The 19563-nt window shown below is 37.7% G+C and overlaps 2 protein-coding genes across 3 annotated transcripts in view; one reads left to right on the top strand and one right to left on the bottom strand.

Annotated features, from left to right (window-relative positions):
* The window catches only part of LOC108705487 (chemokine-like receptor 1), a 112675-nt gene that overhangs the window by 46455 nt on the left and 46657 nt on the right, over positions 1-19563 (bottom strand). Inside the window, exons 2-3 of the mRNA XM_041571689.1 lie at positions 17111-17176; positions 10094-10134 (exon numbers count right to left, since the gene is read on the bottom strand). The gene's annotated coding sequence lies outside the window, so the exon portion shown is untranslated. The remainder of the gene's footprint in view (positions 1-10093; positions 10135-17110; positions 17177-19563) is intronic.
* On the top strand, positions 1677-5899 carry LOC121396593 (probable G-protein coupled receptor 33). Of its 2 annotated transcripts, none has more exons than XM_041571686.1 (2): positions 1677-1840; positions 4361-5899. In XM_041571686.1, the coding sequence occupies exon 2, from the start codon at positions 4367-4369 to the stop codon at positions 5423-5425; it is 1059 nt and encodes a 352-aa protein (XP_041427620.1). In that variant the 5' UTR covers positions 1677-1840; positions 4361-4366; the 3' UTR covers positions 5426-5899. The 2 variants fall into 2 exon arrangements, with proteins under 2 accessions (XP_041427620.1, XP_041427621.1); XM_041571687.1 differs by having other exon boundaries at positions 1832-1914.

Here is a 19563-nt window from a genome sequence, read left to right as displayed (position 1 = left end):
TTTTGGCGCATGCGCAGTAGATCCGTACCGGCGAAATGCTCCTACTGCGCATGCGCAGTAGATCCGTACCGGCGAAATGCTCCTACTGCGCATGCGCCAAAACACCGGTCAAAGCAGGAAGGAGATCGCGTGGAAGAAGATGGTGCCTGTGAACTCCGTGGACTGGACCTGTGCAGAGGGGTAAGTAACACGTTAGGGGCATTTGCCCAGTGGGACAGGTAGGCCAGGGGGGAGGAGGGAGGGTGGGCAACACACGGGAGGGGGGGAGGGTTTTTGCGCCGACTGGGTTTCCTTCTCCTTTAACCAGAAAGAGCCACTAAGTCTAGGCAGCAAATTTACTAAAGGGCAAAATATTCGCCAGCATGACGTCATTTTGGAACTTCGTCGGCGTTTGCTAGCAAAGGACTCTACCGGTACTTCGCTCCCTAACACCAGATGAATTTGTGCTTTGGCGAATGGATGTAACTACGCTTAAATTAAAATTTACTTAAATTTACTAAGATGCGGATTTTACTGATCGTTACCTCTTGCGCCAGACTTGCCTTCGCCACCTCAGACCAAGCAAAGTGCAATAGAGTAGATAGGACTTCCTAAAAAAATAGTTGAAAATTTTTCTAAGTCCCAAGAAACGCTGGCGACTTTTCCTTTTTTCAGGGTGATAGGCTGCAAAAGAGCGTAAATTTTTTTTGGGGTAACCGGCTTCCCCCCTACATTTCCTAAAATATGGCACATAAACTATACACTGGGTTCATGTACAGGGCATTATACCAACTCTATTCTATTTTATTAAGGTTTCCCAGGCTTGTGTAGTGTAATGTATTTGTTGCAACATATACGTCTATTGAACTTTAACTTCCCGCCGTATGCAAATTAGGCATCGCTAGCGCAACTTCGGTTCGCTTGGCACTGTAATGCTGGTGCAACTTCACCAGCATTCGGTGCCCTGGACGCAACTTCGGATTTTAATGAATTAGCGTTGTCCTGGCGAATCTACACCTGGTGAAGTGTTGCACTGTGCGCGAAGCCGTCGCTGGCGAATTTTCGGAGGTTAGTGTATTTGCCCCTATGTGGGAAATGTCCAGTGATAAAAGAGAAAGCAACTTCCCCTTATTACTACACACACTCTTATTGCTTATTATTACTATTATCTGACTCAGGCCTACCTTTGGAATTATATGGACGTGCCGATGTGTCTATAGATGCACCCATGTGTAAATGCAAACATTCTGTAATTGAATAATTTTACATTTCAATTGACATTAAAATTGAAGTGAAGACTAATGATAGGCAATGGAGGGCAGGCTTAAAGTTGTGAGACTGTTCCTTTAAACTATACAATTGTATAACTTTCCCCTTGGTTACAATTTAATTGTGAGAATGGAAAACTCATGTATATTCCTCAGCAATGTCCTCACATGGTAGACTATTACTCTCCTTCAGACTATTTCAGGTCAGTCCCCTATATTTTTGGTGTAACATTTGGCAGAAATTGGTCTAAATTTTGTATCACTGCTCTCTATATTCATTCCTACCGAAACAATAAATTGCTGATGTAAAATTCATTTTAGCACTTCTGGTAAATTGTGTGATAGGACGTGTTACATTATCTCTGTAGGCGTTTATGTGGTTTGAGAAACGGAACGTCCTGTACATCAAGCAGCAGAAGAAAGAAGAAATATCATGCTCTAGGATCACTTGCAGAGAGCTACTGTATTTGGACCGGATTAAAAAGAAAAGAGAAGTTAAACTACCCTGAGAAGCCACATCTGAAGCATCAACAGGATATTTGGAGTATCGGAGTAACCCAAGCAACATCCCGGGAGCTCCAGTTTATTACAAGGTAGAGATCTGGAAATTGAAGTCCAATAGAATCCCAAACTGCTAGTGCTCTCAGATATTCTACACTGATTACAGGTATGGGACCTGTTATCCAGAATGCTTGGGACCTGGGTTTTTTTTTGGATAATGGATCTTTCTCTAATTTGGATCTTCATACCTCAACCCTACTAGAAAATCATGCAAACATTAAATAAGCCCAATAGGCTGGTTTTGCTTCCAATAAGGATTAATTATATCTTAGTTGGGATCAAGTACAAGCGACTGTTTTATTATTGCAGAGAAAGAGGAAATCATTTTTAAAAATTTGGATTATTTGATTAAAATGGAGTCTATGAGAGACGGCCTTTCCATAATTTGGAGCTTTCTGGGTAACGGTTTCCAGATAACAGATTCTATACATGTACTAAATAGCAATTATTGTTATTATTTCTAAGAATAATTCATACGAACAGTCACAGATTTATTGAGTACCAATATATTATTATATTATTATAATAGAAGATCTTCTACATCAAACATACAGATTACTTACAAAAAGTATTACACAGATTACTTATAAAGCAAATCTTTTTTTCCTACGCAAAATGCATTGATGTCAATGGGCATATTTTTTAGTGCAATTTTTTTCAGGGCAAATTTTTGCCATGGTCCCCCCCAAAAATAAAATGCAGATAGCAAAATTGGAACTTTGCTGCAATCCATGGCTGGTGAAACATTTCGCTCATTACTACTAGTGGCCTTTAAATGTGCCTTATATGATCAGAAACAATGTTTTGGAAAGGCCACTGTCTGATTGGTTTCATCTCTCTCTTTATATGAAATATAAGGGATTGGTAGCATTATGTAGGCAGCAATGAATTTGGAACAGAGACAAAGGATAGTGTTGGGTTGCTGCTTTTTCTGCTTCCATTTTCACTGCAGAAATAGTACTCGGGAGAATGAGATAGTCGCCTAATATTTAGAAATTCAAACAAGGGAAATGTATAGGAAGGATAACTTCATCCTCAATTTTTATATAGGTTTTATAGTATAGAAGCAGTTTATGTATATTTGAAGAATGATCTTTCTTGGGGAAAAATGAGGAAGGACAGCACAAAATAAGTAATAAATAATAAAAATAAAATAATCAGCCCTGTAGCATCAGCTTATATTACAGCCAGGGAAGCTCATTTTCTGCTGGATAATTAGTGACGAGCCCTAAGCTTAGCTTCTCAACAGCCAATCAGAGCCCACTGAGCATGTGAGTGTCACAGACACTTTCCAAGATGGTGACCCCCTGTGACAAGTTTGAAGTCCTGGATCATTGCTGCTATTGACAAGCTGAAACTTTAGCCTCGTGCAATAAGTTCACTATTTAAAATATGCCATTTTTAGCCTTATTAATTTTTAGGGTTTAGTTCTCCTTTAATAGTAATAGGAAGCAATGAGAATCAGATGGAGAGAGCTTTAAACTTCACCCTCCCTTTTAGATTTTTCATATTTCCTGGAATAAAGTAAAACGGTTTCAGATGTAGGAGGGCTAGGATCTCCGTTACTAGCAGTCAAGCATCAGAAACATTCTGGCTAGGAGGCAACTCTTCTTCAGTCATTCAGCTGATTTGGATTTTATTTTCAAGAAATTAGGGGAAATGACTAAGCTTAGAAAGAAGAATATTAGCTGTAAAGGATAAGATCAGCAGATGATTGTTATAGTGCTTCATTAAAGTTGTCTAAAGGAAATAGAGAAGCGAAGGATTATACAGGAAGACAAAAAACAGATGAACAGAAGGGTCTGCAGACATTGTAGAAGAATATAAAGAAAAAGAGAAAATGGGACTTTCAGATGATGCTAGTGAGGAAAGTAGACAACATGGCAGAAGGTGGAGACAAGTTCAAGTGTTTTTTTATTAAAGTTCGAATACCAAAAAACAGAAAAAAATTTGTTTTTTTTTCTATAAAATCCGAATTTTTTGTGAAAAAACAATTCTAGAATTTTTCGAGATGTATTATACCTCCAGGATGGAAAAAGTCAGAATCCAAAAATCTGTCATCTCAGACCTATCGAGGTTGTAAATAAGTCAATGGGAGGGATCCCTATCCTATTTGGAAGTTTCTGTGGTCTGCGCTGGAATTAGCCTGAAAATCAGGCGAAAATCCTAAAAATTCTGGCATTTTTGGGAAAAAGCCTGAAAAAAAAAAATAAGCCTTTGGGGAAAAAACTGGATTCCAGTTTGGTCTAACCTTTTTATTATAATACTCAGATGAATTTGACTTTGATAAATAAGGCCCTAATTGTTCTACCCCACAAAAGTCTCTTTATATATTCCAACATTCCACCTCTACCAAAGTTTTGGTAGCCGCAACTACTCAAGGCCCTCAAGGCCCCCATGTGGAGCATAGTGCTAACAATGAATAATCTGATTGTACATTACTATCCCCCCCAACCTTTGCTAAGCAATTTAATGAGCTATAATGTCAGTGTTTCTAATGTATATATCCCGTTTCCTAACTTAATCTTATTGAATATTTCTTCTGCCTTTAGTTTGAAATGTCTGGGGTGAACATGAACACAACCACTGGAACCTACAAGTCAATCCCAACAGCCAATTTATTATCTACGGTGGCCTTACTTGTGACCATGCTGTTTGGACTGGTCTTGAACACTCTTTACCTCTGGGTCCTCAGATTCAGGATGCGCAAATGTGTCAACACCACTTGGTTTTTTCATTTAATTTTAGCCAATGTTGTTTTTACATTCATAATACCATTCCTTGCAGCCTATACGGTAACTCACCCACACTGGATATTAGGATCCTTCCTGTGTAAATTCATTAATTCACTGCTTTCTGTGTGTATGTATGCTTTTGTATTCTTTCTCACGGTTATCAGCCTTGATCGTTACAGTTTAGTCTTCCACCCAGTCTGGTACAGAGCACACATGAATAATCGCTGTGCATCCGCCATCTGCATTTCTATTTGGGGGTTGGCCATTTTGTTTAGCTCCCCATATTTCGCATTCCGCCAGACACGCCTGCTGGAGGACAATACAACTACTGTTTGCGACAATGATTATACACTTTCTGGGTCAATTTGGCAAAACTCAGAATTGCACCTGAGATGGATCATGTTCAGCTTTCATCTAATATTGGGATTCCTACTGCCATTTGCTGTAATCACCGTTTGCTATGTCAGAATTGCTCTCAGGATGAAGAAGGGAAACCTGGTCAGATCAACTAAACCTTACAAAATTTTATTTATAACTGTGACATCTTTTTTTGTAGCCTGGTTTCCCTATCATTTATGGTATGGAATGAGTATTGAGGAGGGCAGATTCCATAAATCCACTCTGAAAATTCTGATGGTCCTTACAGTATCATTGATCTGTTTCAATTGTTGCTTCACTCCAGTACTTTACCTCTTTATTGCGGAGAACTTCAAGAAATCATTACGGAAGTCTATACTGTTGCTCATTGAGTCGGTATTTAATGAAACATTCAACTCATTGAACAGAAGTTTTGAAGACAAATCAGATGTTCCTTCCAGCTCTCCTGAAGATGAGAGACATCAGGGAGGAGCAACACGTGTTCACATCACCTTATTGACATAAAACTTTGCAAGATGAGCAAACAAGCATTACTTTCAAACCAATATACTAGCTTCTATAGTCTTGGAGTGACATGGAACTGCATCATTCAATAATCAGATTGCAAACACTGCAGCAAATCATGTCTGTGTCATCAGCTACAAATGTTGTCTTTGTGTTTGACTAAAGTATTGTTGTACTAGTATAAAATCAATGTATCTACATCAGTACATACTCTATATCGGCCATAGGTTGCCACATTTGAAGGCTTTCCCATCTCAGTATCTTAAATGTAGTGGGGATGGGGTTGAGTAGCCAAAAGTTTCGTTGGAGAGAGATTTGGGGCCTTATTTATCAAAATCCAAATTTTTTGCACTATTTTAATTAAAAAAGTCAGACAGGAGCTTATTTGTTATTAAAAAAGCACAATTGAATCGGATGAGGGGTCAAACCCGAAAAAAAATCAAGCAAAAATCCCATTTATACACTATTTTCTGAGTTTTTTCCTGAAATAGTCAGATTTTGGGGCTAATTCCAGCGCAGACCACAGAAAATTACAAATAGGATAGGAACCTTTCCTATTGACTTATATACAACCTTGGTAGGTAGGTCTGAGATGTCGGATTTTTGGATTCTGACTTTGTCCATCCTCTGAGTATAATAAATCTCAAAAATGTTAGTTTTTTCCCACTAAAAATTCAGATTTTGTAGTAAAAAAAAAAGAATTTTGAGTTATTGACATTCAGACATTAATAAATAATCCCTTGGTGTTGACAGTTTGTTTTCAAGAAATTCCTGGCCTGAAGGATAATTAGGGTAAAATGCTAATCTTTATTAGATGGTAAAAGATAAATGGGGTAATTGGTTAAAGAAACTATCTCAGGTCCGGAGCATTCTGGATAACAGGTCCTGTACATGAAAAATGTTACTATACAGATTTTTTACTATACAGATTTTTGGTTTTCTTAGAAATGAGTAAGTGGATTTATAGTATGTTATGTTGTTTTATATTGAAGCACCCTTTTGGATATCCAGTGTGAAGGTCGAATATTTATAATAGAAGAGGAGTAGTTTAGAAGTATTTAAAGAAGTACAGTTGAAGAAAAAACAAGAAACTGGTTGTATATTACAGGGGAAAACAAGTATGAAACAATTTAGCTAGGGGGGCTTAACATTTAGGGGGTTATTTATCAAGTTTTGAATATCAGAACCTCGAATAATTTGTAGTTTTCGGAGCAAAAAAAAAAAAACTATGAATTTTTCGTGATTTATTAAAGTCCAATGGTCTAAAAACTCAGATTCTGAAAACCCCGGCATCTAAAAGCTCTAGAAGTCCTGTATAAGTCAATGGGGAAGGTTCTGTCTGCACTGATGTCCGTACCGATGATTTCAGGGGTTTCGGCGCAAAAAAGTGTAGTCGTTTTTGCGGGAAAACTCTGAACAATTTGGAGTTTTCGGAAAGCTCTGAAATTTGCCCAACCCTATTTTTTGGGGGTTTTTTTCTTCATAAATAAGGTCCATTCAGGAATTTGGAGTTGCTCGTAGTTTGCTAAGATAAATTCGGACCTTGATAAATAACCCCATTATTGTCTGTGCAACTATCAGGCTGTATTTATGCTCAAGGCATACAAGGTGTTTGCTCTGCTAACTTTAACCACACGCAGTGTCACGCAGTTATCATTTGAATTAATGGCACAGAAGAAAACACACATTCTGACTAATACTATGAAGCCTCAGCTCTGTCAGTAGCGATACACCTTATACTAATAAAGTTACCAACAGTACTTTTGTTTCATTTTCTCTTTGTTTCATACAACTAGTTAATAGGATGTGCGGCGGAAACTTTAATTGATTATATTCAGAAGGTTCTTTATTTCCATGAGATGAACTTTATATTACATTTTTATGTTTGCAATAGGATTAAAGCATAATGTAATTTATTTACTTTTCACTATCCCTTTCTAATCACCTCTCGCTCTACATGCAGCATTGAGTCGGAGTCGGTTATTTTTAAAGTCAGTTAGCTCGAATACATTGACTAGGCACACTGATTTAACTGAACTGACTCGGATTCCTGGATGTAGAGAAACAGATAGTGAAGAGTAACTGGATGAGCAAAACTCTACCCCAAATTTTGTGAAATGGTGGAAACATTCACAAAAAGGAATGTGAGATGATATTGCCGTTAGTTTTTTCACTCAGCATATACATATCCCTAGCTTGCTCCTTTCCCTTATGCTACACTATGGTATGTTTATCATAGGAACATTTTTTTCCATACATGGAGCCCATCTTAGACATAGGAGGAGTGTGTGGGTTCAAAACAAAGCACATGATGAAATTCTACCCTCGATTTGCAAAAAATGTTGCTTGCAAAGACAGGAATTTTGCTCCTTTAGTAACCTGGCAAAAAGATTCACTCATCCCTAATATCCTGATTATTTAAAGGAGAATTATCACAAAAATTACAATCTAATGTAAGCTTCAGCATACTGAAATAAGACGTTTTCTGAATATAAAAAATTAAAACTTCGGTACTGTTTCTGAAATAATCAAGTTTATCTTCACTATCTCTCTCAGCATCTGTTTTTCTTCATTCTGTCTTCATGCAGCAGTTGGGTGTCAGATGAATGATCCGATATATCTTATAGGGGGGCTCCTTTTGCCTAGAGGATGTATTAGAGCTCACTCTATTAAACTCACCAGACATCATGTCTCTCTACATGCAGAATTTGTGCAAAGGGCAGTTATTTTGTTAGATTTTGTTTGTACTGGAATCAGTTATTTGAGTGAGCTCTAATACATCTGCTAGGAAAGGAGCCCCCTATAAGATATATCTGATCATTCATCTGACACCAAACTCCTGAATGAAGAGAGAATGAAGAGAAACAGATGCTGAGAGAGGGATAGTGAAGAGTAACTTGATTATTTCAGAAACAATGCCGAATATTTAATTGACAGTATTTAGAAAATTTCTTATTTCAGTATGATGAAGTTTGTATAAATTTTTCATTTTCATGATCGCTCCCCTTTAAGAAACTGTACAGAATTTTTAATTGATTATATTTAGCAGATTCAGATTTTTTTACCCTGAAGAGGTAGGGTCTATATTAGCTTTTCTTGACAAATGCTTTGTTGGAAATTGCACAACTTAAATTTCTAAAATGGTTTATGGTATTTAAAGGAAACTGATTCTAACACCACAGAAAGAGAAGATGAAAATCACGTGAATTTTCTGTCATCTGGGATCAGAACAATTTTCTGTTTTTAGAACTGGAAGTCTCTACAAGCTTGACTTGCGAGGTAGGAACCTAGAAATATGAAATTGCTTTATATATATATATATATATATATATATATATATATATATATATATATATATATATATATATATTTTTTTTTTTTTTAATCTGCCTCCATCTTCTTTGTTCCTGCAACTGGAGGAAGATGCTTTAAGCCCATGTTTTCAACCACAGAGCATCTCAACAACAGACAAGGGAAAGTTGTGCTCACCACTAATTTTTAAAAACATTAAGCGGGGATGCAATGAGGCTGTGATCACAAAATTCGTAAATAAATGCAACAGTTCCTCCGCACTCAACCCATTATCAATATATTAAGGACATTGAGACATTTTCTTCCTTACGCAACTAAAAAATGCCTTCTCCTTACAACAGGAATTGTTTGACCATATATTGCAATAGATTTAAGTTGGTCATCAAAGTCATCCCTGGTGTGGCCAGTCCTTCACTCAACTTTAATCTGATTCATTAAGAATTCTATTGCGGCATTATACATTTTACACAGGGACCAATTTTTACCTTACTTGCTACTTTGTTGCTCCCACCTTTCCAGTTATAGTCAGGTGATCCCAGTGGTGGCCAATAAAGGGGCAACCAAGTTTTAACCTTGAAAGCAGCAAGTAGGGCAGGTAATCTGACTATTTTGGAGTTTTCAGGCAAAAATCCGAAAAAACCCAAAAAATCTAGTGCTTCGGGGAAAAAACTAAGAAAAAAACCGCACAACTCGATTTTTTCTTGTTTGTCTCCGATCTGATTAAATTACATTTTTTAAATAAATAAATAAGGTCCCAAGTGAGGATTCTAGTTTGGTCGGACTGTTTGGATTAAAATTGTCAGAAAAATTTGGATTTTGATAAATAAGGCTCTTTATCGTGACCCCTTTCATATTTGGTGCTTACACCCATCACACGGCTAGTCCTGGTTAGTTATTTTCTCTTACTGTTGATTTTTCTAATCAATTTATCCAAAATAAGGTGCTGCATTTTACCTATTCCCCACATCCCAATCCCTTACCTCCTTTCTACTTTTTTCTTCTTCCTTTACTTCCCTATATTCTTACACTATCTCTACCGACACAATTAAAAAGAAGAGTACTACTTCACTAAACTCAAATTATATATATATATATATATATATATATATATATATATATATATATATATATATATATATAAAATATACAAGCTTGAACTGTAAAATGAAGATGGTTTTTACATTTTTAAGGTTTGTTCAGCAGAGATACAGAAAGCAGGGTAAAGAGTCAATTGTATTAAGAAGGTCGCTGCAGTTACAGTACGTCAATGAATATAATATGTACCAAGGGCTCAGCCAGGTTGGCTTTCACAATTAAATGACAAGACTCTAACAATGAGGATCCAAAATTCATTACCTCTAACACATCCAAGTCTTTAACAGGTACACATTTCTTACCTGCAAGAAAAAAGAAGAGTGAAATTCATTATTTTATTTGAAACAGCATTTTTGGTCCACTAATTAATATATATACAGATATGGGACCCATTATCCGGAAACCCGTTATCCAGAAAGATCTGAATTACGGGAAGGCCGTCTTACGTAAACTCCATTTTAATTAAATAATCACAATTTTTAAAAATGATATGAGTTTTTACAATGACGACACCAATTCTGTCAGTATATATGTTGACATTCCCCCAATAGATATTGAGAGTCTTTGGGGCAGATTTATCAAAGGCCGAAGTGAATTTTCGAAGTAAAAAACATTGAATTTCAAAGCCATTTTTGGGTACTTCGACCATCAAATAGTCCAACTTTGATTCAAAGTCGAAAAAAACTTTGAAATTCGAATATTGAAATTTATCAGCCTATGGGGGACCTCCTAGATCCTGTATGGAGGCAATTGGTGTAGTTTGAGAGATCGAAGTTTTTTGGGGAAAAAACTTAGAATCGAAGTAGATCGAAGGCGCTATTCCTTCGATCGTATGATTCGAAGTAGGCCTACTACTAGTGATGGGCGAATTTATTCCGCGAAAATTTGCCGGCGTCAAAAAACGGAAGCCAGTGTCAAAACGAGATACCGGTGCTGTTTTGAAAATTTTTTGCCATTTTGCGAATTTCGCAGAAAATTCGTGAATTTTTCAGTGAAGCGAAACGCCTGAAATTCGCCCATCACTACCGACTATGGACCACTTCAACCCCAAAAAATCTTCGACCTCTATTCGGTTGGTCTTTTTGAATTCGAAGTTCGAATTTTTTTTTTAACTTTGAACTTCGACCCTTGATAAATTAATTAATTCACTGCTTTTTCCATGTATATATACTACAGTGTTCTTTCTCACAGTAATCAGCCTGGATCACTTCATTTTGCTCTCAGTGTGGTACAGAGGACACATTTTTAAGGTTGTAGGTTTTTTTTTTTATATGAACAGTTTAATATGGTGGTTTTGAACAATTGATTTAAATTGTCAGATGATAAAAACAAACCAGGTACCAAAAAATAAAACTTGAAATTAGAAATTTTGGCATGAAACTGTATGTAATGTTCTGAAATAATGAACTTTTTTTTTCCTCATAACTCCTTTCTTCTTGGACTTTCTCCATCCTACATGATACATAAAGCATCTCAGTTGCTGGGCTAATTGACTGAAGCAAAACAAGAGAGGATGGAATTTATGGGATATTACTCTCTGAATACAGAGCATTTAGGGGATTCTCAAAATCCGAATATATCTCGAGTATTTTCTGAAAACTACTCCAACCAATTCCGCATGGGATTTTTCCAATATCCAATATCAAAATCAATATAATTTCCCAAAAAGATTTTGTGCAGGAAAACACGCGATACAATCTTGAAAGAAAATCTGAATAACACGACTTTTTCAGATTTATTGCCGAAAACCGTGACTTTTCCGGATTTGATCCCCGAAAGCCCCGAAATCTTGGGATTATTGCACGAAGCGCAGAGCAGGTCAGAATCTTCGGTAATTCTCCCATTGACTTCTACATTAACTGGGTTCAGTTGAAGTATTTTTTTATTCTGGCTTTAATGTTTAATATTGTGTATTTTTTTAAAAAAAATATTGTTGGAAATGTATGAGGACTTGAACTTGCATGACAGAATGCATTTCCTGGTAATAATTTTAATTTCCATTCTGACAAAGAAAAAATCTCTCTGCTTTAATAGAAGGGAATCTAGAAATAGTCCCAGAATCAGAGGCAATGTCCAACAGGATTAGTATCAAACACCCAAATACTGGGCCATACACAGGCTACGCAATTGGCCCATGAGCTGAACAGAAGCAGAGAGCAAGAGGGACCACACACATTCAGGTTGTCTTCTTCAATGGGCCTCCACACACTTAACAATCATTGTATAAAACTTAGTTTTGTGCAATGTTAAGGATTGCTGAGACAAAGTAAAGAAATGGACTGAACATATAGATAAAATAGTGTTCATGATCTCCATGTGATTTTGTGATTTCCTTCCACACTCCAGGTACAGGTTACATACAAGGATCCTTACAAAACTGTGTGCATGAATGTGATAAGGGGCACATTCTGCAAAGTTTTCTGTAAAGTGTTGTAGAAATGTGTCAGAACTGTATAATTAAAGGATTATATCTCAAAAAAGAAAATTTGACCTTTAATGCAACATTAATTAAAAAACAAAATCGGAAGATTCATAGTATTGAAAAAGGGTTTGTATAATGACATTGTACCTATTATAAGTCACAATGTAGCTTTATTTTTACTGATAGGTGCAGCTATAAGGAGATGGAATTGTTTTTATTTTCATTTTGATTCTATAATTCTATATAACTATTTGTTCTATAAAAGAGTCTCTAGCTCAACACAAGCTCCTTATCCCTTTCTACAGGTCATCCAATTTTTATAGTCCCAATAAAAGGGCCAAAAAATGGCCTGGCCTAGAAGTCTGAGAGCCATGACAAGTCAATCATGAAAATAAATGGCAAACTTTATAATGGGGGCAAAGTCAAAGGCAGGGGCAGACTGGGTCGGCGGACACTGGGAAAGAAACCCAGTGGGCCCCAGACCTTCTGGGCCCTGCCCAGACTTGCTCCACACAGCCAGTAGTCAGATGCGCTCCTGTCCCCCCTCACCGTGCACTCGACTGCATGAAGAACTGACACACGCTGGTACATACTGTACTGGTAGGGGGACTGAGGGTTTACAACTGGGAAATGGTGTCCGTGGAAGGGCGGGGGCCCTCATGTGGCAGCCCAGAGGGACCCAGATCCCCCCTAGTCTGATGCTGGTCAAAGGTTTCTTCATAGCCTGCACAGACATACACGAGAACATTATGGCAGCATATGCATTCCCCTGTACTAAGCTAAGTAGCAGATGCTTATGAAACTGCCTTTTGCTGGAAACCTTTGTCTCTTCTTTATCCTGCTGATGGGACTGTGCTGGTGGGCCTCACACAGAGGTGGAAGAGGACCATAAAAGAAGCACAAGGAACTAAAGAGAAAACAAGTAGTCTGGGGGCCGGGGATGGTGCCATCCATATTACATTCATTGTTATCTAAAAACTTTTATTGGTATCCTCCCCAAACAAACCTTGTACCATCCACCCCCTTATGATGGCAGGACCTTGGGGACTCCTTTTAGCCTTATAAATGACGCTTTGTACTGCGTGTGTGAGTTTCCAGCCTTGTATGTATGTAAACATGTGGGTGTCTATTACACCATTCAGTGAGATGGTAAAATAAATCTCTATATAAATGAACAGGGAAATAAATAAGTAGCCCTTCATTTGTTCACTCATAGCAACCAATCAGATGTTTGTTTTAACCAGCTGACTGGTAAATTCTACCTGCTGATTGGTTGTTATGGGTTACTAGACAAGAAGCAAACTTAGTACCATTTATTATAGTTTCTTTTGAGTTCCCCCACCCAACTTGTTTCATTAGCATTTTAATATTACTGCTGATCTCCGACACAACTGCAACATTTCTGCCTTATCTGTATCTATATATTTTGCTGTCATGAAGACCAAGGTGCTACTTCCGTTTGGTCACATTAAAGAAGCAGCTTGTGCTTCTCACCATGGTGTTTGGGAAAGAACCTGGGGTGGTGAAAATGTTGTGGTTTTATACTAAAAATATATAACCTTCACCCAGGCTACTGCTATTACATGATCTGGTTCCAGTGATGTAGCAGTGTCTCTTTCCTTCCCTTTTATCAAAACCAGATATCTCAGTGTCCTGGGGCCACCACCCACAGGCCCCTACTACATTCTCATTAACTCACACCTATTAATTAAAAGGTTCCTCCTTATTAGAAGGGATAATGGACTGTGTGTACATAATAGTATTTATCTTATTTATAATGTTTGGATTGGTCGTTCAATTTAACATATTGCACACAGTGACCTCTTTCTAACTAGTCTCCATCGCGGCCATGTAGGTGTAGGGTCAATAATCAATATGTGCTTAGAGATACAGGAAGACACTATAGGTTTAGGACCTATTAACCAGAATGTTTAAGACCTGGGGCTTTCCAGATAAGGGGTCTTTCTGTAATATGCATCTCTGTACCTTAAGCAATTAAAACCCAATAGGCTGATTTTGCCTCCAATAAGGATTAATTATATCTTAGCTCGGATCAAGTGCAAGGTTCTGTTTAATTATAACAAGAGAAAAACTTAGGGGCAGATTTACCTAGGGTCGAATATCAAGGGTTAATTAACCCTCGACATTCGACTGCCGAATGTAAATCCTTCGACTTTGAATATCGAAGTCGAAGGATTTAGCGCAAATAGTTCGATCGAACGATTAAATCCTTCGAATCGCTCGAAGGATTTTAATCCATCGATCAAACGATTTTTGTTCGACCAAAAAAACATTAGAAAGCCTATGGGGACCTTCCCCATAGGCTAACATTGCACTTCGGTAGGTTTTAGGTGGCGAAGTAGGGGGTCAAAGTTTTTTTTAAAGAGACAGTACTATCGAATGGTCGATTAGTCGAACGATTTTTAGTTTGAATCGTGCGATTCGAAGTCATAGTCGAAGGTTGAAGTAGCCAATTCGATGGTCGAAGTAGCCAAAAAAAAAACATTTGAAATTTGAATTTTTTTATATACTATTCCTTCACTCGAGCTAAATAAATGGGCCTCTTAATGATTTTTTTAAAATTTTAATTATTTCATTAAAATTGAGTTTATGGGAGGTGGCCTTTCTGTCATTTGGAGCTTTCTGGATAATGGGTTTCCAATTAATTAATACCTGTATTTATCCTTATGGAGACATACTATATTATGTATTCATTCTCTTGCCTTTCCATTTAAAAATACTCAGCAAAATGCAAACATATGAAATGTATCATATCTGGATTATGAATGTTTTGCTTTCCATTCTCTATTTTTGTTCTTTTTTTTAGAAAACTATAGGAAGTGATATTCTCCAGATTCCAAATTGAACACTGCACTCTAATTACCTTAGACTTTCTTCCTCCTTAGTAACCTCCTCACATACACACCTACAGAACTTCACCAGAGAAGCTCCCTCTACCTGTGGAATTAATTGCCCTACACCAGGGGCCCCCAATCTTTTTTACCCAAATTTAAGAAAAAGTTGGAGAGCAACCTAAGCATGCAGAAAGTACCTGGGGTGCAAAAATGGGCTGTGATTGACTATTGGTCGCTCCTTTGTGGACTGGCATACTAGAGGAGGCTCAATTTGACAGTACACCTGGTTTTTATGCAACTTAATCTTTCCTCCAAACCTGGAATCCACTTGGAGCAACATCCAAGGGGTTGGAGACCGAGCCACTGGTTGAAGATCACTGTCCTACACCATCAAATATTCTACAGAGTTTAAGGGGGTTATTTCTCAAACTCCGAATATAAACATTTCGGGGCAATAAAACAATTTTTTCATGTTTTGACACCGATTTTGGTAGAAAAAATCTGACAAATTGGACTTTTGGCGGGAAAACCCATTTTAGCGATTTTTTTTATGATAAATAAGGTCCAATCAGCAATTCTGCGTTGGTTGGACTTTTTTTTAATACAAATAATGAGATAAATTCAGACTTTTATAAATAACCCTCTAAATGTTCCCTCACTAGTTCTGTGAAGATTACACATATACCCAATATGTAGCGACTTTAAACATCCCTTCCCATAACACATCAGCTTCCACAAATCCCTTTCTGTTTACTAGTGATGGGCCAATTTGACCCGTTTCTCCAAAAATTCCTGAAACGGTGAAGATTTGCTGAAATGCAATGACATTTTTTGATGAGCGAAAATTTTCTTCATCTATGGGCATCATTTACTTGACGAAACTTGCCGAAAAATTTCACTCATCATTACTGCTCACCCATTTACACTGACAATACTTATCCAACATATACTTCTCCCACAACTGCATGTTTTATACCTTGCATCTTAATAATTCCACCATTATAGATTTGAAAGGAACAGTAACATGTGTGCAGCCATTCAAGCACAGGATACACAGTAGATAACAGATAAGTACTACTACAGTTTATATAAACAAGCTGCTGTGTAGCCATGGGGGCAGCCATTCAAGCACAGGATACACAGTAGATAACAGATAAGTACTACTATAGTTTATATAAACAAGCTGCTGTGTAGCCATGGGGGCAGCCATTCAAGCACAGGATACACAGTAGATAACAGATAAGTACTACTATAGTTTATATAAACAAGCTGCTGTGTAGCCATGGGGGCAGCCATTCAAGCACAGGATACACTGTAGATAACAGATAAGTACTACTATAGTTTATATAAACAAGCTGCTGTGCAGCCATGGGGGCAGCCATTCAAGCACAGGATATACAGTAGATAACAGATAAATTCTGAAGAATCCCATTGTATACTCCAGAGCTTATCTGTTATCTGCTGTGTATCCTGTGGCTTTTCTCTTTTCCAGCTTTGACTGGCTGCATCCATGGCTACACAGCAGCTTATTTATATTAATTATTGCAGTGTTTCTGAAGCAAACTCACTAGTTTTACCAGTGCAGCTCAAAATTCCATTATATTTTCATTACTTTAAATCACTTTCATTTTTTGGTGTTACTGTTCCTTTAAGTCCTTGCAGGCAGGGGCCTCATTACTGTATCAGTTTATCAGGTATAACACACCCTTATGTACAACGCTACAGAATATGTTGCCACTTTAGGAATCAATGTAATAATAATAACAATCTAATTAGCAAATTGCATTTAGCCATTAAGGATTTTGAAACGTCGTGGGTATTTTTAGAAGGTGCTCTGCATGGAAAATACAAGCAGAGTTTGATGCAGTATCTGGACATGCTTTAATGTTTCACTTGAAACAAAATGGAAAAACCAGTCTCTGGCCACTCTGTTTTTTATCACTAAAATTAACCAAAAAACAAACTGCTTCTTCTGAATGACTAATTTATTTTAAAACATACCACATATAGAGATTAACTTTGCTCCATGCGGGTCCTCAGCTCATTCTCATGTTTTTGCTGCTGTATCTGCAAATAAAAGGCAGAAATGTGTTAAAGTCCAATAAAAAATATACCCCCATATATTCTTAAAAGGGGAAAGAACTTTTAACTGCACTTTCAAACAAAGTAGTAGCAAAGTAACAAAGTTCGCTCCAGTTTTAGTAACACATGGCAACCAATCAGAAGGTAGCAGCTGTTTGGAAGAAAACAATATATTTATAGGGGTCAGGGCCAGGGGCGTAACTACCGGGGGAGCAGGGGGTGCAACTGGGCCAGGGCCCGCACCCCTGCAGGGCCCCCCCGGCAGATCGCGTGCGCTGCAGCCGGCCCCCACCTAGTTCCGTCACTGTTTAGGGCTCTTACTGACGAGCATTTTTACCTGCGCTCCCCTGCGTTCCGTTTTTCTGCGTTCAGCCGCAGGGGAGTGCAGGAATAGACGCATTACATTTTTTCCAATGGGGCTGTACTCACACAGGCGCTTGTAGGCGCCGAACGCAGGTTGAGACGCAACATGCTGCATTTTTCCTGCGTTCGGCGCCTACACGTGCCTGTGTGAGTACAGCCCCATTTGAAATAATGACATGCGTCTGTTCCTGCGCTCCCCTTCGGCTGAAAGCAGAAAAACGGAACGCAGGAGAGCGCAGGTAAAAACGCTCGTCAGTAAGAGCCCTTACTGGTGCTTAATTTGCAACATATGTTTAATCAGTCCCAAAGTGTTAACCACTTTTCATGCGATTACCCTATATAATAATATTAAAAATGTATACCATACTATACAAAAAAAAATCAACCCATCAAATGTTAGGAAAGTGTCTGGTTCTTAGATTCTCACAAGTGCCAGTGCTTAATTCAACTCCAGTAGTGCAGTGACTAATTCATCAGCAAGATTCCCTCATTAAACTTTTCGAAAAAGTGACAGTATTGATATAAAATTCAAAAAACAAAAATTCTTTTGGCCGGGGCTAATATAAGGGGCCGATTCATGAAGCTCGAGTGAAGGATTCGAATGAAAAAAATTCGAATTTCGAAGTATTTTTTTGGTACTTCGACCATCGAATTGGTTAAATTCGTTCGAATTCGAACGAAATCGAACGAATCGAACGAAAAATCGTTCGACTATTCGACCATTCGATAGTCGAAGTACTTCCCCTTTAAAAAAAACTTCGACCCTCTACTTCGGCAGGTAAAACCTACCGAAGTCAATGTTAGCCTATGGGGAAGGTCCCCATAGGCTTGCCTGTGATTTTTTGATCGAAGGATTTTCCTTCGATCGTTGGAATAAATCCTTCGAATCGTTCGATTAGAAGGATTTAATCGTTCGATCGAACGAAAAATCCTTCGATCGATCGATCGCAGGATTAGCGCTAAATCCTTCGACTTCGATATTCGAAGTCGAAGGATTTCAATTCGAGGGTCGAATTTCGAAGTATTTTTAACTTCGAAATTCGACCCTTAATGAATCTGCCCCTTAGTGTAAGGAATCATTCCTCTGCAGGGTTTAAACCAGAGACCTAATGTATTTCACCCTGTTGCCTTACCTCTTCTATATTCAGGCAGTTTAGAGATATTAGTTTACCATTGAGGTTCCTATAGTTAGCCCTGACACTGTTAATTACACTCAGCTGCTCTGCATTAATTGGCAGGTGCAGCCTATCCCTAATTAGCAACGAACAGAGGGCCCTTATTTAAACCATGAACTGGATTCCCTTCTTGCCAGTTCATAGGTCTCCATACCTGCTGGACACCCAGTCTATGTTCCTGATGTTCAAGTTCTAGTGATGGCCAAATTTCTCCAATTTCGCTTCACCGAATTTTTTTTCGAATTTTCCGCAAAAATTGTGAAACGGTGAAATCGGAAAAAATTTTGAAATTTGGACGTTTTCATGAAAATATCTTGAAATTCAAAAGTTTTCATGAAAAAATCGTGCTAGTCGAACATTTTCACTAAAAAGAAATCGAGCAATTCAAATGTTTTCACAAAAAAAAAATCGGGCAATTCGAACATTTTCCTTGAAAAACCGAGCAGATTCAACGTTTTCACTAAAATCCAGCAATTCAAAAGTTTTCATTGAAAAAAAAAATCGAGCAATTCGAAAGTTTTCACTAAAAATCGAGCAATTCTAACGTTTTCACAAAAAAATTAGCAATTCGAGCTTTTTCACAAAAAAAAAATTGAGCAATTCGAACAGTTTCACGAAAAAATAGCAATGAAAAATGGAAGGATGATGGAAATATCCCAAAGGACACTGCTAACTGGATTGATAACAGTCTACTCCCTACAGATACTACAAAATGGGAGAAAACTGGATCCGAGGGGCTGTGGTCTCAAACTTTACCCTGCCTGATACTGATATTAAAGATTCTAAATTATCCTAGAAAACCCCACACTCAAATGAAATTAAATTAGAAATCCA

Source organism: Xenopus laevis, chromosome 7S (assembly GCF_017654675.1).
Source record: "Xenopus laevis strain J_2021 chromosome 7S, Xenopus_laevis_v10.1, whole genome shotgun sequence".
NCBI lineage: Eukaryota > Metazoa > Chordata > Amphibia > Anura > Pipidae > Xenopus > Xenopus laevis.
Note: the sequence above shows the minus strand (reverse complement) of the source record. Positions and strands in the feature narration are given on the sequence as shown.

Excerpts from the sequence above, each read along its gene's own strand:
- LOC121396593 (XM_041571686.1), top strand. The coding sequence starts at position 4,367 with ATGTCTGGGGTGAACATGAACACAACCACTGGAACCTACAAGTCAATC.